At 43.4% G+C, this 23981-nt stretch overlaps 1 protein-coding gene across 3 annotated transcripts in view; it reads right to left on the reverse strand.

Moving 5' to 3' along the window:
• The window catches only part of OSMR (oncostatin M receptor), an 80832-nt gene that overhangs the window by 34504 nt on the left and 22347 nt on the right, over nucleotides 1–23981 (reverse strand). For all 3 annotated transcript variants that reach the window (XM_054032708.1, XM_054032710.1, XM_054032707.1), the window contains exons 2-3: nucleotides 12093–12179; nucleotides 1684–1847 (exon numbers count right to left, since the gene is read on the reverse strand). In XM_054032708.1, coding sequence (XP_053888683.1) covers nucleotides 1684–1847; nucleotides 12093–12162 — 234 coding nt within the window. In that variant the 5' untranslated portion in view covers nucleotides 12163–12179. The remainder of the gene's footprint in view (nucleotides 1–1683; nucleotides 1848–12092; nucleotides 12180–23981) is intronic.

The following is a 23981-nucleotide window of genomic DNA, read 5'->3' on the forward strand; positions in this document are numbered from 1 at the left end:
TGTATATCATTAATGCATATGAAGTAATGAGAATGTGTTGTATGGTTGTCACTAAAATATGCTGTAGATTTGGGAAGTGCCCAGATACTAGCTCTCCAGAGACAATGAAAAGGGAAGAGGTAACCAATGCCCGGGTGGGTGCTGAACAGACATCACCAGCCATTGCCCAGCAGAGGAGTTACAATTCAGTGACTCACTCAGAGGAGATGCACCCGGGGATTGCTTCACCTTGTGACTCAGCAATGCCCACCAGACATGCCTGGACTTGTGTTCTCCAAGCGCATGGACTCAGGGTATAAAACAGAACACAGGGGACCCATGCTTCACCTTTCTCCTTCCCCCACCTACGCTTCAAGCAACAAGGGCACTCAGAAGACTGAAGACTCCAACAAAGGAGACTGGCCCAGGTTTAAGGGACAAACCTGTATACTGAGGACTGCAATATCCAGTGGGGTGAGAAAAACTGCTTAATCTAGATGTTGCCCACTCTAATAGGGTTGACAGTTTAGACTGTGTGCTTATATTTTATTTTATTTTGGTAACTAACTCTTTTTGCTTATCACTTTTATAATCACCTAAAATCTATCTTTTGTAGTTAAACAGTTAAATAAATGTATTATCTTTACCGGTGATTTTGCCTGAAGTGTTTGGTAAGGGTGTTTGCTCAGGTTTACAAAGGCCGATGTATATCCACTTTCCATTGATGAAGTGGTGAACCAATTAAAAAATTTGCACAACTCGTCTTGAGCAATGCAAGACTGTATATTCCTGAGGTACAAGGTTGGGAGCTGGGGGGGTTTGGCTGGTGCCTTTCTCTGTGTGATTCATGAGTGGCTCTGGGAGCATTCATGCAACCTAGCTGGGTGTGGGGCTTCACATGTGATTGTGCTGAGTGACCACAGTGCCTGGAGGGGTTTGCTGCTTGTCATTAGCAAAGCATTGAGAGAGACAGCCCAGGCTGGAGAGTTAAGGAAGCACAGCAGTCCCACAGTGCCAGGCTGCATCCCGGGAATCCTGTCACACATATATTCCCAGTGTGTGTTGATTCTCAGGAAGGCACAGAAAAATACACAAACAGTGCAAGGCATTGGATTTTTGTAGGTAATGTCTCGGAGGCAGCAGTAGCATCAACTGCTAAGGCCTATGCTTGCTGTTTCCTCAGCATAGAAAATAAGAAGGGCAATAGCCATCTAAAGTAGGTGAGTAGAAGAAAACAGGAATAAAATTCACAAATCAATAGTCAGGCTTGATGGCTCACACAAAGGAGACCAAAGCTTGTTTCCCCATTCTAGACTCATGTTTCTTGAGGGAAGCTACAAGAAACACTAACGGAAATTATGTCTGTCTTCTCTTCCTCAGCCAGGAGGATAGAAGTTCTAATAAGCAACCCTTAGTATGGAGTTTAAAGAAGTGTGGAGGAGTCCTCAAGGCACTCTCATGCACTTGGGGGAAACCTTACTAATGGACTTAGAACTCAATGATCCATCTTAACATACTCTGTTTCCATGATCAGACAACTTTTCTATGTTAAATTGAGTATGGTCCTAGTAAAATATATAGACCCTTCTTATGAAGCCTTGGACATGTCCATGTGACAAAGCTACTTCTACACACCAGAATGTTTGATTTTGTTCATATTGATATATGAAGACATTTGAAATATGTTTTTTAAAAGATACTTACAGTCCAGACAACATTCATTTCTTCAGTTCGACTAACTTGAATGTCAAAAACCATTTCTAGTTCAAACTTGTGGGCTAAGTCACTAACATCCCATTCCACCAACAAACGCTGCAGAGGCAAATTCTTGGAAACTTTGAGGAATGTAGGTAGAAATTCCTGGGTTTCTGGAAGAATAAATATGGTTTAAAAATATTAACACTCATGCCTGCTTAACATCATCAAATTGTTTGTGCCAAGACAGGCTATAATACTGGGGCCACTAGAGAAATGGCCCATCAATATTTTCATCACAAACCTGAGAGTGGGTAGCTGGCTCCCAGGACCTACTGAATTCTGCTGCCAGCTCGGACACTGACTCGCTGTGCCCACGCAGTCACGTAACCTTTGCTTCCCTTAAGAAAGGCGATAATATGGCCTGCTAAGGCTGGGATTTTCTAAAGCACTTAATGACGGCTTAACTCTGTCCTCGTTATCATGAATGGCAGAAAAGTTGGGCCCAGCCTAAGCGCTACTGAAAATCCCACTTGTACTATTTGCCTATCACAGAGGGGTGTTGTAAAAATTAATGTTTGTATAGGGTTTAGATTCTTTAATGTGCAAAATACATGAATATTTTTAAAAAAAACATGTTTTTTTAAAAGAAATTAAATTCTTCAGGCAATCCATAATGCAGATTTATGACTTTTGGTGTTTAGCAAAGGACAGGTTCATGGGCAGTCTGGCACCAAGCTTGCTGGAAACTACAGACCATTATGGTAGAATGTTTTCCCGCAACTGCTTATCTTAGGAAGACCCAAGTCTCTGGTCAAGCAGGGCACTGTCTGACCAACAACCAGCCCCAGGTTTTTGTTTTATGTTGGTTGTTTATTTTGGGGGGTGGATCAAAAAAGCTCAAATACTGAAATTTCAAAACTGTCAGTTTTTGTCGTCATTCTGGCATGGGATGCCAACAGTGTTTATTTTAAATTAAGGGTCATACATGTTGATACCGACTAGACTCTGATAAAAAAGGTGGCCCGTTTGCACCCCAGCACTGTAAGGGGTAGAGAGAAAGAGCGATTCATTGCTAGAATTCAGTATGATTCACCTCACTCAGCTCAAGGAGGCACTGCAGAGGAACAAAGTTGCACTCTGACAGATAAAGCATTTTTAGGTCACTTCAGTTTTATAGGGCCAGGCCAAGCACTCTACACTAAGTGAAGGAGCACTCAGCACCTGTATGATGAGAAAAACCCAGCATCATTACACTAGGGAAACCAGAGTTAAAAGGACACTTAAAGGTCTGGAAGGACTTTGTAGATATTTTGATGGAATTTTAATGCTCTGTTACCACAGGGACATTAGTATTTGGTGGATATTTACAGAAGCACCTGAAAATTTTCAGGCCTGGCCTATGGCCAGATTTGGTTTTGGCTTGGAAGGGTTGAAGACCATTTTCTCAGCAGTCTACCCTCTCCTTGTGGCAGTAGATGCTTAGGGTAGCACAGTAAATAAAATGGTGCTCTCAAGCCATTTCATTCCAGCTGCAGAACAGGACAGGTTAAGCAAGCTGCTGAATATAAAGCTGTTTCAGGCATAGTCTATCTAGCTTCACTGATAGGTTTGAAACGTGGTATCTATTTTAGTGTAAGAAACCCCCTCAGGTAATAGCCTTAGTCCCTAGTTTTGCAATAACTTCTATGCAGGGCTGCATTGAGACCATTACCTTAGCTGTGAGAAATTAAAGGCAAGAACCACTTATGACGGGGTGGGCAAACTACACCCTAGGGGCCACATCCGGCCCTCCAGATGTTTTAATCCAGCCCTCAAGCTCTCGCTGGGGAGTGGGGTCCAGGGCTTGCCCTGCTTCATGCGGCTCCCAGAAGCAGCAGCATGTCCCCCCTCCGGCTCCTATGCATAGAGGCAGCCAGGGACTTCCACACGCTGCCCCCGACCCAAGTGCCGCCCCCGCAGCTCCCATTGGCTGGGAACCACGGCCAATGGGAGCTGCAGGGGTGGCACCTGCAGATGGGGCAGCGCTCAGAGCCGCCAGGCTGCGCCTTCGTGTAGGAGCCGGAGGGGGGACATACCACTGCTTCTGGGAGCTGCTTGAAGTAAGCGCCCCCCAGAGCCTGCACCCCGACCCCCTCCCATGGCCTAACCCCTTGCCCCAGCCCTGATCCCCCTCCTGCCCTCTGAACCCCTTGGTCCCAGCCCTGAGCACCCTCCTGCACCCCCGACCCTTCATCCCGAGCCCGCACCCCCAGCCGGAGCCCACACACACACACACACACACACCCTTCAATTTCGTGAGCATTCATGGCCCGCCACACAATTTCCATACCCAGATGTGGCCTTTGGGCCAAAAAGTCCCCTCCCCCCCACACCTCCCCGACTTATGATGATTCCTGGCAAAGAATACTTTATGATGAAGATATCAATGATGAGGATTTAGGTATTCGATTCATCTGGGATTTTTATTAATAATTCTGTTGAGGCATAGGATCCAACCTGTAGGGAAGTAAATACATAGAAAGAGGATTTCCATACTGCACCAATCATTTAGAACCAATCACATCTTCTAGCAAATGTATGTCTTTTAGTGACTCTGCTAGAAACTATTTGGGGTTTTTTGTTGCTTTTTTTTTTTTTTAAAGAGTTCTGTAAGGGTGATTAACATGAAAACTGCTGCAAAAGGATTTGCTGAAGCCAGGGACTATTAAGAGACAGCTTGGTGCTACTTTATGAAGGGCTTTTGCAGGCCTGCTTTCAAGATGCAAGTATTTCAGGGAGCATTCAGGCTGACTTTCTCTGGACAGTCAGTATCAGATACCTAGAAGGTTTGGAGGGAAATATTTACATGCACCCACAATCTCTCTCGGGGAAAGACAAGCAAGATGTTGAAATTCAAGACTTACGTGTGAGAAGAAAACTGGGATTATGGAACACAAGAGTATGCAATGTCCCCTATAGTGAAAGTGGTGAATATGATTGATTTGTAGAAGAAAAAAACTCTGCGCTAGCCATGGCCACAACATACCCTTTACAATGGAGCAGCCTGGACTCTGTCAGTGATTTTGGAACTATGCTGACCATCAATTTTATGCAGCTGTGAAGAAACCCAGAACATGTTATAAATGTTTCATGTTTACAAGAGAATTTTACTGTCCAAACGTACAGAGGGAGCAACAATCTTTAGGTCTTACTGGAAGTGAAACTAGCATGATTGTTAGCTTCATTGCCAAGGATGATATGGCAGGGAACCAAATGTCTGAGACAGTGAAATGAGCCATAAAATTAACTATAGGATCTTGAGATTTTAGAGACTGATGAAGACATGATAAGCCAGCACCTCATCTCCCTGCTTTTTCAGCACAGTCACGGATTACATTTTATTGACACTGAATATCAAAACAACAAAAGCAGGATCTGATAATCAATGACTATTGCTGGAGAGATCACAGGCATGTGAATGGTGCCATGTGGGTGTATTTCACTGGCACAGCTGGGAACACAGGGTTGGGTACAGCCATGCTGGCAGTGCAAAGATGATAGTTTGTTAAAAGATCCATACTTATGCTGAAATTGATTGGAAATCACCATAAATGAAAAGATCTACACATGCTTCATTACCCCACTGCCTAACCTTGGCTGCTCATTATCTAGTCAGCATAATCTTCTATCTTAACCACTCCTTTCTATGGAGTACTGTCCACTGTGCCTGGGTACAGATCCCTGTACGTGTACAGAAAGGAGGTTGGTTTCTGTTTTCTTTCCACTGGAAACTGGCCACCCCAGTCTCTTCCTTTTAAGAATCACAAGAAGTTGGGGAACCATCCAGGAAAGGAGGCAGATGTACCCGCAAGGCAAAGTCAACAGGTCTGTGAAAATGTTTACTATGGGTTCCATTAAGGGGGAGCAAATTGTTTGCCCTTATGGAATGAGCCCAATCCCTGTAGATCCACAGGATACCAGGACCATCTATGTGGAGGCCTCCTGCATCCCGTGATGGCAAGCATAGGAAAGATAAGAGTGAGGTCCCTAGTAGGAAAGCAAGTGTTTGCAAGATCAGGATCATGCTAAATCGCCACACAGTTTTGTGAGATTAACCAGAGGTGATGTACAACAAAGATGAAAGGTTCGAACTCCGTTGTTTTAAAAGCTGCACTGCACAGGGTAGAAACCCTGGACTCTGGCAGTCAATGAAACAGAAACTGAACAGTGTTGATGGAAAGTGCCCGAGAGATAACTAAACATAAGACATGCCTGGATGCATAGCTAGGTAGAGGTTGAGAGCCAAAATCTATTCTGCAGTAAGCCATGTCATTAGATAACAACGCAGTGCGGGAACTGGTGGGTGTCCCATTACACATGTTTATTGTTTAACATATAAGCAAATAAAATACCAATAAAACAGTAATTTTCTTATAACCGAGGTCCTGGCATTGTGCCTTCAGATGGCTCCACGATATGTAGATTTTGGCTGATTGATATTAGGGATATCACTAGATCAGTACTTCCCAACTAGGATATTTTACATCATGTACTGTCTGATGTTTTTAAGGTATTAAACACTTGCTTATGCCAGATATTTAGCTAGTTATGAGTAAAAACTATGGTCAAAATGTTGAGACTTGGGAGCCTTATGTTGGGCACCTAATTTATATTTAGGCATCTAAATAAGCAGTCAGATTTTTCAGCGCATCTGCGGAGACTCAGCAACTCTGAAAACCATCCCACTTACTCAGGTGCCTAAATATGTTTTTTGGTCCCAGACTTGAGGTACCAAATTTGAAATGCTGATCTTTATAGCTTATGCAACTGATGGAAGTATTTTCAAGGCTTTACCCTTAAGTAAAGCATGCTGTTGATATTATCGATCTGTCAAAAAGAAAAATACACTGGACTGCTGTTCCTTAAAATGGCATCTATAAATCTTGACCCAGTGCAAGTTTCATTAAAATGGATATGGTTGACTTAACTTGCACCATTTACAGGAAAAACACAACTTCTGCATGAAACTTTCTATTTGTTCCTACCAGGGCATCCAAAATGGCAAATCCGTTTATTGTGACAAGTCAGGCAAGTCCAACAGGCTTGGGTAACTGAGCAATAGTCTCAACAAGTGAAAACACTTCCCACAGCTGGAGTTCAAAAAGCTTCCTTTAGCCTGATTTCAAAATGAGCTTAAAAGGACAGCTTCATGAAGACAAAACTGAGCCAAGATTTCCTCTTCATATGGAAAGTCTGACTCCTCCTGGCAGCTAGACCAAACTCCTCAGAGCCTACCCCTCTTTTAATCTAATTGACCATATCTGGGCCCAGCCACATTTCCCTCTCACAGTCCCTGAACTTGGGGCATGCAGATGTTGGCATTCTCCTTTCAGGGTAAGAGCAAATGATAAATTTAAAAACTACAAACAAATGTGAAACTAGAATGCTGTTGGATACCATCGTGTTTGTTCATGCTGATGTTCTATCCCTTTCCTTCACCCTGTATCTGCCTGGTCCATTTAAATTGTTCTATGTTCTACACTAATACAAACAACAATAAAAGCCCCATGCTGCTACGTTCTGTACAAACACAGAACAAATAGACAGTCTCTCTCCCAAAGAGCTTCTGTTCGAAGTATAAGATGAGAGACAACAGATGAATATGGAAGACATTGATGGGGGAGTACAAGAAAACAATGTGACAATATTGCTCAGCATGGCAGACAATGGTTTTAGCACACCAGAAACTTAATTGTTAAGGTTTTTTTATAGGCTTCATGGCAAAAGAGTTTTAAGGAGAGATTTGAAGATGGATAATGAATAAGTTTAAGATTTTGTCATGGTTATTTGTAGTAAAAGTCATGGATAGATCAAGAATAAATAAGAATTCATGGAAGCCCGATCCCCGTCTGAGAGGGGGGCACTGACAGCCCGAGCCCCAGCACCTGCCTAGGATGGGAGGGCTGACAGCCCGAGCCCTGCCACCCACCTGGGGAGGAGGGGTACACTGGATAGCCCAAGCCCTGAAGTCACAGAGGTGCCCTCTTCTAAGCCTAATTAGGAGTCAGTGGGCCCCACAGAGGTGCACTGGCCTCTTCCCTCAAAGGGCCAATGAGACCCTGTGACATTTAGGCACTTGTCATAATAAAAACAATAATAACTCCACTGACGGGGATGATCTATGAGCATCATTGCATCTATCTAAAATTTATTCTCTGTGAAACCTGAGAGGGAATTGCCCCCGTATTTCAGCCCAGCAATTAGTATATTAGTACTGACTGGTTGTAAAGAGTTCTAAATGACTAGAAAGTGCTGAGTTTTATGTCGGTCTCCTACCTCACTAATTTCTCCTTCAGGTTTTTTCATTTAAAGAATCATCCAATCTCCCAACCCACCCCCACCCCAATCTCTTCTCCCTCTGCATCTTGTCTCTGGGCAGTATTATTTGCAAATATAAATTCAACCAATGACTCACAGGGTCGGAGCAGAGAGGTAGATCTATCTCTTTCTGTCCCACCTAAAAATCTCCGCTTGTCTATCTTATGGATGTCTAAGCCCACCATGACCAAAGCAAAGCTTTTAATCTCTCCCCTTCCATACTTTCTCCTCTCCCCCATTTCTCAGTCACTGTGGTCAGTGCCACCATCCTCTCTGTCACTCAGCCTGTGTTCCCTGTAAGCTGCGTACTTGAGCAGCTTCCCAGGAGAGATTTAAGTGACACCCAGCTGATTAGGAGAGCCCGCACAGCTGGCAGCATGGGTCCGTCCTGCAGCTGCTTCCCTGGGGGAGGGTGCTGATGTCAGGTTGTCCTCCTCTCTCCCACCCCATCTCCACAGAGCAGGAGAGAGGCAGGGGACACAGCCTGACTCAGGACTCAGAGCTGTTGCGCGGAAGGGTGAGTGGCTGAGTGTCTTTCTTAAAGATACAGTGCACTGTTTCTGAGATTTCTCCAGCAGCCACTCACACAGTCTCTCTTCCTCCCCCTGCCCCTGTACCCCATCTCTGCAGAGCAGGGGAGGGGAGACAACAGGGCTCAGGACAGAGCAGGAGAGCTTTCAGTGAGTGTCTTAAAGAAACAGCACAGTATGTCTCTCAGAAACTTTCCCAGCAGCCAGCACACACGCTGTCCCTGTGTCTCTCACACATTGTCTGTCTCTCTCTCACACACACACACACACACACACACACACACACACACACACACACACAGAGTCTCTGTGTCTCACTGTCACACACCGTCTCTGTCTTGGTCACGCACACACACACTGTCTCTGTCAGTCTGTCACATACATACACACACACACACACACACACACAGAGTCATGCACACACAAACACTGTCACACATACTGTGTCAAACGTACACACAAACACCATCTGTGTCGTGCGCACACACAGTGTGTGTGTGTTTGAGTGTGTGCGTGTGACACAGATGGTGTTTGTGTGTGTGTTTGACACAGTATGTGTGTGACAGACAGTGTTTGTATGTGTGTTTGTTTGACACAATCTCTGTGTCACACACACCTCCCAACACATACTTGTATTATTTTTGTTGTTACTTCTTGGTACTTCCTGCAAGGCACATATATTCTCTGTAATTTTATTCTTTCAAAGTGTGTTATTTTAGTGTTTTGAATGATCTATGCATTTCATAATTTTTTATTTCTCTTACACTTAAATGTAATTTTTTGAATACTGAGTTCTAAAATGCCTAACCTGTTCTGAGTACTTATCCCTATTTAACTTTTATATCTAGGTTTTTTGTTGCTACTGGTGGCGCACATCCGCACATCCGTCAGTGCACATAAAATTTATTCCGCACATGGATGGAAAAAATTAGAGGGAACATTGCTAACCTGGACAACATCTTCAACTCAGATCTCATTCTAAAGCCTCACATCCAGGCCATGTCTAAATCTTGCTTATTCTTCCTGCATAATCTCTCTAAGATCTGGCCTTTCCTATCCATCCACACAGGTAGACCTCTCATCCAGGCCCTCATTATCTTGTGTCTTAATTACTGAAACATCCTGTTCTCTGGCCTTCACAAATGCAGTCTTGGCCCACTTATATCCTAGCTTGTCCCTTTAATCATGTCACCCCTCTTCTTGCATTGCTTCACTGGCTCCCCCTACTCCATAGCATCAAGCACAAACTACTTGCCTTCACATTCAAGCTCCTTCACCGTCTATTCCCAGTGCTACTTATCTATCATATGCTATCACAATGTTGACACCCACCTTCACTCTGCCAATACTTCCAGTCCTCATCATCCACTTGTTAAACAAGCACCATCGTACTTTTTCCCATGCTGCCTGTAACAGGGTAACTGTACCCTTAAAGGAAGTAGGGACTAGACATCAGTCAACCCCTGTTCTGTGGTATGTCTCTTTAAGGTCTTTGGGATTACTGGAGACGATAAAGACCTAGGGAAGGGCAGAGGCAGGTGTTAAGAGAGAGGAAGGTGATCCCAGATGAATGCTTGGAGAAGAACCAGGTTATTGTATCTTAAAGAGTTTGGGACCTGATCTCTCTCTGCCCAGGAATTACAAAGGGAGGCCAGGTGGAGAGAAGCTAGTTATAAGGCTGCAGCAAGCCTGACAGAACAGACGTGGCCCCTGATGAGTTGTAGGAGTCCTAAATGAAGAAGGGTGGGGGCTGAGCTGTGTTTTTGGGAAAAGACTAACTAAATAAGACCGCATGGGGGGACCCTTGTTCAAGTATTCTGGCTTGAGAGCAAGTCATTATAAAGAACTAAGATGAAACTGAGGGCAGGGTGCCTGCAGGGGTAGCCAAGAGAGGGTTCCCTGGGACGGCACTCATCCACAACTGGTGTAGTTGGCGGGATCCAAAATGCCCTCCCATAAAGGAAGAATGACAGAGTGGTGGAACACGGACACCTTCTTTGGCAGGCAGATGTTCCCCCTCCCCAGGTGGCATATAGAGGGGGAGCAACAACCATGGGAGTGTCAGCTCCAGTGTTTTGAAGGACCCCAGCAATATGGATGAGAACCAGGACACATGCAACAAAAAGTGTGATTCTTCCTTGGGATGCCCAGAACTGAGTCACCTTGTTATCCCCCTGCCTCAGTGAGCGAGAGAGACTTGCTTGTGTTTAAGTGAGCGTCTGCTCCCTGATGTTACCAATCTGTTGGCTACACAAACAATCTCCTCAGGATTCTGCCAGCCCTTACTTTGCAATAGGTGCATCCCAGCCCCTAAACCCCCTTGAAGCACTTCCCCTGAAGTGTCCAGCCCTTAGCCACTGGACACTCCTAGAAATTACCAGGTAAGCTGTCCCCAAAGGAACAGTGCAAACATCAGTTTGTTTGGTTCAACTGAGGATCAGCTGCAATATAACATCACAGCACTCAGATATATTTACAGTGAAAACAATCAGAAGTTTATTATCAAAGGCTAAGATTTAAGAGACAGTGAATAAGTATAATGGTGGAAACAGAAATGGTTACATATAAAACAAAAAGTATAACATGCTTTCTACAATCTAAACTGAACTTTAACAGGCTAAACTGTTGTCTAAATTTGTTTTAGGTGAGATAGTTTATCTCCCAGCATCTCCAACCGACATGATGTCGATCCTCCTTTCATAGATGCAAAAACGACTGTCCTTTTTGTTTCTTCAGTGAGGGATGAAGGATATCTTTCTGCCTTCTCCTTCTACTTCCCAAAGTCATTGTTTACTCCCTGGTGTGGTGGCTCCATGTTGACTTTACATCTTCATGTTGACATTGTACACAAACCAGATTCCATTGTGTTGGCTTACAATGCTTTTTTTACATATGAATCGAGTACACATGTGACTACATCCTTTGTATGTCAACCCTGCCTGAGACATAGTCCCTAAAACATATTTTCAGTACATATACACAACTCCTTAATATCATCCGTACATACATCTTACAACAATTATGAGGATCGGTATGCCTGATTAGAGACGTCAATGACCCTTTTTGGATAAATACTTTAAAAGTGGTGCGCTAGGTGTAATGAGTTTGTGAGGCCTGTTAGGAGTTGCTGTTACAGAACAGTGCACCCTTTGCAAGCTGGCAGCAATAGGCCTCTGTGTCACAGGAAGAAGTCTTGGAGAAGTACAAAACTGGGCAAATTGGAGATGAATAATCCAGAGAAGAAAATACAGGTCAAAAATGGCTGAGATAAAGTAGTAGTAGATAGATAAATGTGTCTGATTTCATATCAACATGAGTTATTGATTTAACAAAAGGTAATTTTATAAGGTGAACTGTGGTGCTTTTGACCCTCCCACATGCTTTGTAATGAAAAGAGACTGATTTATTAGCACGATAGGTTATCAAATAACGGAAGAGCTGGAAATGAGTCAGCCCTAATTTCTACAGAGAAAGTTCTGTTTGTTGTATATGCATTTCAAAGTAAAAAGCATGCATTCAGATCTCTACCTTGACCTTGGTATATACTGAAGCACAACGCTGTGTAGAGCAGTATTGTCTGAAGCACAAAATGATCCATCAGTTATCCACCTTCTCCTGAAAAGTACAAATTGTAAAAAAATAAATTTTCTTTTAGTTTGAATTTCATGCTAGAAAATTGAGCCTGATATCACTTAAATATAGGAAACATGAACAAAGGAAAAAAGACATAAAGAGAAATTACAGTTATCTTTTTGGATCTGGTTACACTATGTGGAGACATCCACAAATCCCATCAAAGTTTAAATTAAGCTAATTAACAAAACAATCGGTCTTTAAACTGCTGTGAGGGTTTCCCTAAATTTAACAATAAACATGAATATTTGCCCTCAGCTCCACATACATGGCAGACCCCTAGGAGATAAGGTAAGTGAATGAGAGATTCCCCATCAGCAAGGAGAGAACAACAACAAAGTTGTAAAATACCGTGTGGCTCTAAGAGCAAAATCTGCCTTACACACATTCTGAGCCAAAGCCCATGAAAGTCAATGGAAAGCTCTGTTTTTTGCCACCCCAAGCACGGCAGTCAGGTGGCCTGCCATGTGGAATGCCTGTGGGCGGTCTGCGGTCACGCGGATTTGGCGGTATTTCTGCGGGTGAACTGCCGGTCCTGCAGCCAAATTGCCACCAAAACCACGGTACCGGCGGACCTCCCACAGGCACACCGCTGAAGGCCACCTGACTGCTGCCCCCCGCAGCTTGCTGCACTGGTGCCTGGAGCCACCCTGAATGGAAAGACTCCCATGAACATCAACGTGCTTTGGATCAAACCCTTAGCATCTACTTGAAATTAAATGAAAACGTTTTGGTTTTCACACTTTGCTTTAATATGACGTAAATGTACAGTTCTCTGCCAGAAATTACCCACAGCCTTGTCTCAACCATTTACAGGCTGAGTTGCAAGCCACCTTTGCTCTCTGGAACTCACATTGCTATAGGTAGGAATTCTGCTTTGACTTGCAAGATTGGACCGTAATGATCTGATGATGTGAGATACAGAGCACCAGTCTCAACACCTTGCCCTGTCACTACAGAAGATATTTTCCCACAGCAAACAGTTATTCCAATTTAGTATCCCTGGACAGTTGTGAATAGTACCCCACGTTTAGAATCATAGAATATCAGGGTTGGAAGGGACCTCAGGAGGTCATCTAGTCCAACCCCCTGCTCAAAGCAGGGCCTAAACCCCAACTAAATCATCCCAGCTAGGGCTTTGTCAAGCCTGACCTTAAAAACCTCTAAGGAAGGAGATTCCACCACCTCCCTAGGTAACCCATTCCCTAGGTAACCCATTCCAGTGCTTCACCACCCTCCTAGTGAAAAAGTTATCCAACCTAAACCTCCTCCACTGCAACTTAAGACCGTTACTCCTTGTTCTATCATCTGGTGCCACTGAGAATAGTCTAGATCCATCCTCTTTGGAACGCTCTATCAGGTAGTTGAAAGCAGCTATCAAATCCCCCCTCATTCTTCTCTTCTGTAAACTAAATAATCCCAGTTCCCTCAGCCTCTCCTCATAAGACATGTGCTCCAGACCCCTAATAATTTTTGTTGCCCTCCGCTGGACTCTTTCCAATTTTTCCACATCCTTCTTGTAGTGTGGGGCCCAAAACTGGATACTGTACTCCAGATGAGGCCTCACCAATGCTGAATAGAGGGGAATGATCACATCCTTCTATCTGCTGGCAATGCCCCTACTTATACAGCCCAAAATGCCATTAGCCTTCTTGGCAACAAGGGTACACTCATAGACTCATAGACTTTAAGGTCAGAAGGGACCATTATGATCATCTGGTCTGACCCCCTGCATGTCGCAGGCCACAAAGCCGTCCCTACCCTTTCCCTTGACTCTGCTGTTGAAGTCCCCAAATCCTGTGGCTTAGTGACTTCAATTGGCAGAGAACCCTCCTGCTAGCGATCCCTGCCCCATGCTGCGGAGGAAGGCGAAAAACCTCCAGGGCCTCTGCCAAGCTACCCTGGAGGAAAATTCCTTCCCGACCCCAAATATGGCGATCAGAAAAACCCCGAGCATGTAGGCAAGAGTCTCCAGCCTGACCCTCATTGGCCATTATACTATTTACCTACCAAGGCACGGTATTCATTTGGCTAAAATCATGCTATTCCATTAAACCATTCCCTCCATAAACTTATCTAACTTAATCTTGAAACCAGACAGGTCCTTCGCCCCCACCGTTTCCCTCGGAAGGCTGTTCCAATATTTCACCCCTCTGACCGTCACTGTCGACTCATATCCAGCTTCTCATCCACCATAACCCCTAGGTCCTTTTCTGCAGAACTGCTGCCTAGCCACTCGGTCCCTAGTCTGTAGCAGTGTATGGGATTCTTCCTTCCTAAGTGCAGGACTCTGCACTTGTCCTTGTTGAACCTCATCAGATTTTTTTTGGCCCAATCCTTTAATTTGTCTAGGTCCCTCTGTATCCTATCCCTACCCTCCAGCATATCTACCACTCCTCCCAGTTTAGTGTCATCTGCAAACTTGCTAAGGATGCAATCCATGCCATCCTCCAGATCATTAATGAAGATATTGAACAAAATTGGCCCCAGGATCGACCCTTGGGGCACTCCGCTTGATACCAGCTGCCAGCTAGACATGGAGCCATTGTTCACTACCCATTAGCCTGACAATCTAGCCAGCTTTCTAGCCACCTTATAGTACATTCATCCAACCCATATTTCTTTAACTTGCTGACAAGAACACTGTGGGAGACCGTATCAAAAGCTTTGCTAAAGTCAAGGAATAACACGTCCACTGCTTTCCCCACATCCACAGAGCCAGTTATCTCCTCATAGAAGGCAATTAGGTTAGTCAGGCATGACTTGCCCTTGGTGAATCCATGCTGACTATTCCTGATCACTTTCCTCTCCTCCCTATGTGCTTCAGAATTGATTCCTTGAGGACCTGCTCCATGATTTTTCCAGGGACCGAGGTGAGGCTGACTTGCCTGTAGTTCCCCAGATCCTCCTCCTTCCCTTTTTTAAAGATGAGCACTACATTAGCCTTTTTCCAGTCACCCAGGACCTCCCCTGATCGCCATGAGTTTTCAAAGATAATGGCCAATGGCTCTGCAATCACATCCACCAACTCCGATAGCACCCTAGGATGCAGCGCATCCGGCCCCATGGACTTGTGCTCGACCAGCTTTTCTAAATAGTCCTGAACCACTTCTTTCTCCCCATGCTGTGCTGCCCAGTTCAGTAGTCTGGGAGCTGACCTTGTTAGTGAAGACAGAGGCCAAAAACGCATTGAGTACATTAGCTTTTTCCACAGCCTCTGTTACTAGGTTGCCTCCCCCGTTCAGTAAGGGGCCCACACTTTCCTTGACCACCTTCTTGTTGCTAACATACCTGTAGAAACCCTTCTTGTTACTCTTAACATCCCTTGCTAGCTGCAACTCCAAGTGTGATTTGGCCTTCCTGATTTCACTCCTGCATGTCTGAGCAATATTTTTATACTCCTCCCTGGTCACACTGCTCTACAGCCAAAATGCTTCTGAAATAAATGTAGTCAAACTTTACTAATTCTGGGTCACTGAGAACAAAAAGGATGCTTAAAATTGTTGATTGGCTCTAGTTTTCAAGATATGCTGTTGGGTCAGTATATACGACCCTTGACTTGGGAATGGCGAAGGATAAGTGAGTTATAAAGGGAAGGGATCTCAATTTAAACCAGAAATGATTAATATACATCTTTGCCTGGATCTATGAATAAATCTATGACTGGGTTTGGACAGTACTTGCTTTTTAGGCAAAACAATGAATGATGCAATCTGAAGCTGGAATTGCATCATACATGATATGAATTGCATCATGTTATTCCTAGAAGTCATGGATGATGCAATCATAAAGAAGCTTACGTCACTCTGCTGAACAAATTGTCCTATATCAGCTCTAGAAATCATACAGTGTCATGCTCTCTTATTTGTCAGTGTTTGATTTTGCAAAGGGACACATTTCTGTTTAGCCAAAGTGAGCAGAGATGCCTCGTACTTGTGTGAACAGTGCAGATAACTTCTGCTATGTTTGTGGTGAAGTGACTTTTGCATCACAAAAGCGCAGTATAACCACTATGGTTAAGAAAGCCTATCACCTTTATTTTGGCTGCAAAATTGGAGAGCAGGACAAGAGGTGGGCCCCACACATATGCTGCAACACTTTTGCAACAAATCTTCACCAGTGGTTGAACAGGAAAAGGAAATCTATGCCTTTTGCAGTGCCAATGATTTGGAGAGAGCCAACAGATCACACCAGCAATTGTTACTTCTGCATGGTGCCTCCAGTTGGGAAAGGTGTGTCAAAGAAGAAAAAGTGGACTGTGCATTATCCAAACATTCCATCAGCTATATGCCCAGTACCCCACAGAGGAGGACTGCCGGTTCCTGATGCACCAGAATCACTCTCACTTGAGTCAGACGAGGAAGAGGATGAAACTTCTGGTCCTGAACCATCAATGTCACAGGACCCACATTTTCTCCCATCCTCCTCTTCTGAACCACACCTCATAACACAAGGTGAACTGAATGACCTTGTCAGGGATTTGGAACTACCCAAGAGTAAGGCAGAGCTGTTGGGCTCCAGACTACAGCAGTGGAATCTCCTGGCAGGTGATGTTAGGGTTTCCATGTTCCGTGACTGTCAAAAGGATCTTGTCCCATTCTTTTTCATGGAAGGTGATCTTGTAGCCTGTAACAACATCGATGGTGTGATGGCAGCCCTCAACATCGTTCATGATCCAGATGAGTGGAGACTGTTCATTGATTCATCGAAGATGAGTCTTAAAGCTGTTTTACTGCATAATGGCAATGTTTTGCCATCAATTCCAGTTGGTCATGCAGTCCATATGAAGGAAACCTATGATAACATGAAACAACTTTTGAGGTGCATAAACTATGACCAACATCAGCGGCAGCTTTGTGGTGATTTGAAGGTTGTTGCTCTCTTCCTTGATCTGCAGACTGGATACACAAAGTACTGCTGTTTTCTCTGCGAATGGGATAGTCGTGCAAGAGATTCCCACTACATCAAGAAAGATTGGCCACTCTGACAGTCATTGGAGCCTGGGAGGAAAAGTGTTCAGCATCCACCACTTGTTGAATCAAGGAAGATTTTGTTACCACCCTTACACATCAAGCTGGGTCTGATGAAGAACTTTGTCAAGGCCATAGACAAAACACAAGCAGCTTTCAAGTACCTCCGTGGAAAATTTCCGAGGTTAAGTGAAGCTAAGATAAAGGAAGGTGTCTTTGTTGGTCCTCAGATTCGTGAACTTCTTTGAGATGATGCATTTGACCATGCACTGCGTGGCAAGGAAAAGATGGCATGGAAAGCCTTCCAGTTAGTGGCAATAAATTTTCTCGGAAACAACAAGGCAGACAACTACAGGTTGTTGGTGGAAAACCTCCTCAAGGCATACAAAAGCCTTGGTTGCAACGTCACTAAAGATACATTTTTTGCACTCTCATCTAGATTTTTTTCCACCGAACTGCGGAGCAGTGAGCAATGAGCACGGCGAGCGATTTCACCAGGACATTGCAACAATGGAGAAACACTATCAGGGCAAATGGAGCCCATCAATGCTTGCAGACTATTGCTGGACAGTGACAAGAGATGCACCATTTAATGAATACAAGAGACAAGCCAAGAAGCGCCGAGTAGACACTGAATAGGACTAAACTATGTACATAATAGTTTTTTGCCTTTTGTTTCATAATACATTTTAGTTATATAACTCTTTTGCTGATTTTTAAAGTGTTACATAAACAGGACAGGTGAAATAGTATCATGTAAAGCAACCATAAACACATGAAAAGACCTAGGTTTACAATTTATGATTAAAACTCTACTATCTACACAATATACATAGACATAAAATGTAAAAACTTAAATATCTTAGAAACAGTAGCCAATCGGTTGTTTTAATTGTCATATTTGAATTCAGAACATCAAAATACATAATAAATAGCACATTTTATCTCTGAAGCAGACGACTTCTCAAAAATTGTAGACCAGTGTCATTTGTCCAATCTTCCACTTCTTGTAAGCTTTTTTGTGCGTAAGATCAGCAAGGATTTCACTGTTAAGCCAAGCTGGTCGCCTGCCATATTTACTATTCTTTCTACACATCCTGCAACCTCAATAAGAACTCTTTAAAATACAGCCAGCTCTCCTGGACTCCTTTCCCTCTCATGTTATTCTCCCAGGGGATCCTGCCCATCAGTTCCCTGAGGGAGTCAGTCTGCTCTTCTGAAGTCCAGGATCCGTATTTTGCTGCTCTCCTTTCTTCCTTGTGTCAGGATCCTCAACTCTATCATCTCATGCTCACTGCCTCCCAGGTTCCCATCCACTTTTGCTTCCCCTACTAATTCTTCCCTGTTTGTGAGCAGCAGGTCGAGAAGAGCTCTGCCCCTAGTTGGTTCCTCCAGCACTTGCACCAGGAAATTGTCCCCTACACTTTCCAAAAACTTCCTGGATTGTCTGTGTACTGCTGTATTGCTCTCCCAGCAGATATCGGGGTGATTGAAGTCCCCCATGAGAACCAGGGTCTGTGATCTAGTAACTTCTGTTAGTTACCTGAAGAAAGCCTCGTTCACCTCATCCCCCTGGTGTGGTGGTCTGTAGCAGAATCCCACCACGACATCACCCTTGTTGCTCACACTTCTAAACTTAATCCAGAGACTCTCACATTTTTCTGTAGATTCATACTGTAGCTCTGAGTTTAATGGACCTGATTTAGGACAACTCTACTTGAGAACTCTTTGAATTGCTTAATGAGTGCTCAGAAACTTGCAAAATCAAACCTCCTCTTTGGAAGTTTTTCTTTTCCACTCAGTCAATAGGATCTTCCCATTTGCATTCTGCTTTCTTCAAAATTGTTTAAAGCATGAAATACTAGCTTATGCTCATGTTCCTGTGATAATCATGGTGTTGATGTCACCATATGTTCTATGTGTCAATGACATGAACTGTGACATTATTTAAGTTTTAATCCTCATCTGACATTCCATTCTACAAAAATCAGGACAAAATCTCAATTTATTACTAACTAAAACCGCTATAGGATATTTGTGTTGGGGCTGGATTTACTCATCTCATGAGAAATAAACAAATGTGGTGTTAATCTTAACCTAGTACAAGAAAAGGACAATTCCTGATGGTAAAAGAAACCCTGATCAGGGAGAAAAAACCCAAAGCATGAATCAGCTGTGGCATTCCAATCTCATGTTACTGTTTAGGCAAAATTGAAGCACAGAACCCCTCCCCTTAAGTGCAGCACGTAGTGGCAGGAGTTGAACTGTTACTCATCTAATTTGATGCTACTGCTCGTCTCATTCTAGTAAAGGCAAACAGAACGCAGCCAACTTTATTTCTGGATTAGCACAAGGCATTAAAAATAAAATTTGTGTTTAAACCATACTGTGTATAGCTCTATTATAGCCGGCATAGAAAATTTCTCTAAAAACACTAACGTACATATATTATAAGATTAAAGAAAGCTAATAAGATGTCTTTCTGGATGCATGCAACATAAATCCACTGTTCTCATGTCTGTCCAAGACTCAAGGAACTGATAACTATAGCTTTGTCAGGCTGACTTCACAGGTAGAACAGAATCTGAAAAGCGCTATGTGAAACCATGTGGGTTACTTTACTAAATAATAAATTACAGTAAACCAAATGTAGATAAAGAGAGGAACTAGTGCATGCTTACAATAAGCCACACAGTGCTGGACATTAGAACTTGTTTTACTGAGAGAGAGAGAGAGAGAGAGAGAGAGAGAAAATGCTGACTAGGATAGTCAGGTTATTCTCGACTGTCTTTAAACACTGCTACACAATCTTTCATTTTCTAAAGACACAGGCAGAAACCATTTTGGTTTAATTTCTCATGCTAGGGAATCAAGAATAAACCACTCCCCTACCCACAGTAAAAAAAAATTCTTACAAGTACAAACATATTCAGTGGACTCTCCCAAATTTGAACATCAATTATCTTTACATTCTGTACTACGAGCACTGACTTCAATGAGTTTCTCTGCATTTATGATTAAGTAAGTGAACACAGAATCTAGTTATATGAGACTGACAGTTAAGAGGGGTCAAAGGAATGGAAATACTGACTTTATTTGTTAAAAATGTTACCGATTCAGGGATATATTAATTTGTCGCCTGGAGTGAATTTTTGTACTGTTTGGCCAAATAATTGATCTCCATACTTACAACACATAGTATGTTCATATTCAGTGAATTCACATATAACCAAAGGACTGCTGCAGAGCTGGCTATAGCAAACCAGTTATTTGAACTGTTAAAAAGTTTAGAAAAAAAATTCTAGCTGATCTAATTTAAGAGAGATCAACGGAAAATTATTCATATGAGTTTTGCACAAATTTCCCTTTCTGGTAGACTAATGGATAGTCTCTGCTGCATAAGTGCAATATGCAACTAAGCAGAATCCTTTCAAAGTAAGTAACATTAAACCTCGGACAACATTCTATTTAATGGATTTTATTTCAATTATACCAAAGGAGTAGAGAGACACAGCTCTTTCACTTCTTATTTAGGGGGAAAATCATTTAAAGTCAGTGGTGCTGAGTCTGTTTGCATTCGCACCAATTTCATGCCAGTATACAGGGCTGGTGCTACCATTAAGGCAAACTAGGCAGTTGCCTAGGGCGCCAAGATTTGGGGGCGCCAAAAAGCGGTGCCCCCAATTTTTTTTTTTTTTTTTTTTACAGTGTTCCTGGGCTAGGCTGCCGGCAGTGCGCTGACATGTGTGGCTCAGACTCCCTCTCCCAGCGCAGCGGCCGCTCCACTTCTCCCACCTCCCAGGCTTGCGGTGCCAATCAGCTGTTTGGCGCTGCAAGCCTGGGAGGGGAGGAGAATTAGAGTGGGGGCGGCGTGCTCGGGGAGGAGGCGGAGCAGAGGTGAGCTGGGGTGGGGAGCTGCCGCACGGCTCCCTGAGGGGGTGGGAGCTGCCACAGGGGTGTGGCACCTCAGGGAGGAGGGGGGGCGGGAAACTGCCGCAGGGCGGGGAGGGGGCACAAGGTGGAAGTTTCGCCTAGGGCGCAAAACTTCCTTGCACCAGCCCTGCCAGTATAACTGTTTATTTCAGATGTATTATTCCCTGTTTATTCCCTGTATAAAGGAGTCATGTCTTGTAGGATTTAGCCCAAATTATTTTATCTGATTGCTGTTGGTGATGCAGACTAATTGTTGCTCATTATGGCCCTGATACTGTGAAATGCCGAATACCATGGCCCTGATTAAGCACAGCATTTAAGTACATGCTTAACTTTAAGCACATCAGCAGTCCTAGTAACTTAAAATTAAATATGCACTTAAGTGCTGTTCTAGATTGGAGCTAGCACACTCAGCAATTTATAGGATCAAGCTCACTCATGACACACACACACACAATGAAATGAGAAAGCAGTCTGTATCTCTAACCAAGGGGTCAATCCTGTAGTCTTTATACAAGCTAACTTTCCATTAAACAAGTCACTGGGGCACACCTAATGTGAAAGAAGTTGGCAAATCTGATAAATTCTGTCTCTATTACAGGTCGCCTTTCAACTAGCATGGGCAGGCGAGAGAGCCATCTGCATTTGCGTGCACTTCTGTTCTTTGACTTTGATGTCATAGATGTAACCAGCTAAGAAAAACTTCCTAACAGTAAGTATGGTAGGACAATGGAATAAACTGCCTAGGGAAGTCATGGAATCTCTTTCACTAGACGTTTTCAAAAAAAGACTGGACAGCCATCTGTTTTGGATGGTATACACACAACAAATCCTGCAACTTGGCAGGGGATTAGACTAGATGACCCTGGCAGTCCCTTCTAACCCTATGGTTCTATGATTCTAAATTCACTAGGAATTTTGACTGAGTAAGAACTGCAACATCAGGCCTTTTGCCTAAACTACTTTAGCTTAAAAAAAAAAAAAAGTTTTTGTCTAAACTGAAATTTTAAACTACTTTCTAAAAATGAATACAAATGTGACCACCTAACTCCATTCATGTGTAGCATCAATTGATTTAGTGCATTTGATTTATGATATTATATTGTTACTTATTATACATTAAGAATGGCTGGTACAATATTATATTCCTTTCTATGCATCGTATATATTCCAGAGATAGCTGCAGCATTCAGCACTATTCAACACTATAATGATCTAATGCAGCGTTTCTAAAAATGGGATCTGTGAGGGTACTCCAGGGGGCCCATCCACCCCGCTGCTCAACTTCTCCCCCTCCCTTCCAGTGCCTCCTACACACCAGGGAACAGCTGTTCAGCGGCGTGCAGGAGGCACTGGGAGCGAGGGGGAGGAGCGGGGATGGGGCGTGCTCAGGGGGGGCAGAAAGAGGCGGGGAAGAGAAGGGGCTGGGGTGGGGCCTGGGGCTAAGTGGGGGGTTTGGGGGTCTGTGGAAAATTTTTAAATCAAAATGTGGGTCCTCAGGTTGCTAAAGTTTGAGAACCACTGATCTAATATAATGCTATATTTTTATCATATTTGTGTGTGATTGTAGTTAATTAAACCAAATTACAAGGAGAGAGGCTTTAACATCCCATTAAAAACCAAACAAAATTTAAACATTTAAATAACTAACATTTGATTAGGAACTAAGTAAGAAACATAATTCTTAATATGTAAAATATATAGTTATGGCTAATGCTTTGACTCAAGTGTCTTCCACAGAGCCATAAACATTCATTCTTCATTTATACAAAAACTTCAGATTGCAAATACTTGTAGTAAACAAACTACCCCATGATTAATACCAATTACTGTCAATCACTTATTTCATAAAAATAATAATTATAAACACAGCAACAGAGCAGCATTCACAGAGTGTCTTTAACAGTATAAAACATTTCAGTCAAGGCTATGCCTTTGTAGAGCACAGAGCATATAGCTTTACCCACTGTCTGCAAAACATACAAATTCCAATCTTTTATAACCAGTGAACTAATCCAGAGGGGAGAAGGTTAACTTCAGCACCTGTATCCACCATGCATTTAGAGGTACACCATTAATTTATCGGATATGGATACCAGTGCCCAGCGCCTTGCTGCATGAGATGATCGTACTAAAGGGGTCGCTTGCTGGAGGATTCTCAGCGATTTGAAGTCTTTAAATCATGATTTGGGGACTTCAACAGTTGAGTCAAGGGAGAGAATTCTTCCAGGAGTGGGTGGGTCAGCTTTTGTGGCCCGCATCATGCGGAAGGTCAGACTAGATGATAATAATGGTCCCTTCTGACCTTAGAGTCTATGCGTCTACTAAAGGAAATATCAGAGTCCCTGATAAAAGTGGTCGCATGTGGCTCCACGTTTACAGCATACATTTCAGGCCTCCCATCATTGCAAAACAGTATACGACAGTATTCTAATTTAAAGTGTCCTTCATTCCCACGAGCCCAGCACACAGCAGTTCTATACAGGCAGGCAGGGAAGTTGACCAAGTGACTCGTACTACCACAGCAGAAAGTGAGAAGCTGGCAACTTTTGCTGCTGAGGGTGCGGAACAGGAGTAGGTAGCATTGTATGTCTTTTTTGGGGGTGATGGAAGCAGGAGCAGCTAATGGTTTAAGTGTAGACACAAAGGTAGCAGCAGTCTGAGACACAGACCCCTTTCAAACCGGGCCCTCTCAAATGCCTCACTGCTAGCAACTGAAGCATCAAAAGTTAGAGTTCTAACATCTTCAGCCAGTAACTGTTCACCCGGGCAGTCATTGGCTATGCTAGTCACAAAAATATCCCTGAGCATGTTCATCATAATGTTCCCAAATTCACAGTCCTGGGCCAACCACCACAAATGACACGCAAACTCACATATG

This window comes from Malaclemys terrapin, chromosome 6 (genome assembly GCF_027887155.1).
Source record: "Malaclemys terrapin pileata isolate rMalTer1 chromosome 6, rMalTer1.hap1, whole genome shotgun sequence".
In the NCBI taxonomy this organism is placed as follows: Eukaryota; Metazoa; Chordata; order Testudines; family Emydidae; genus Malaclemys; species Malaclemys terrapin.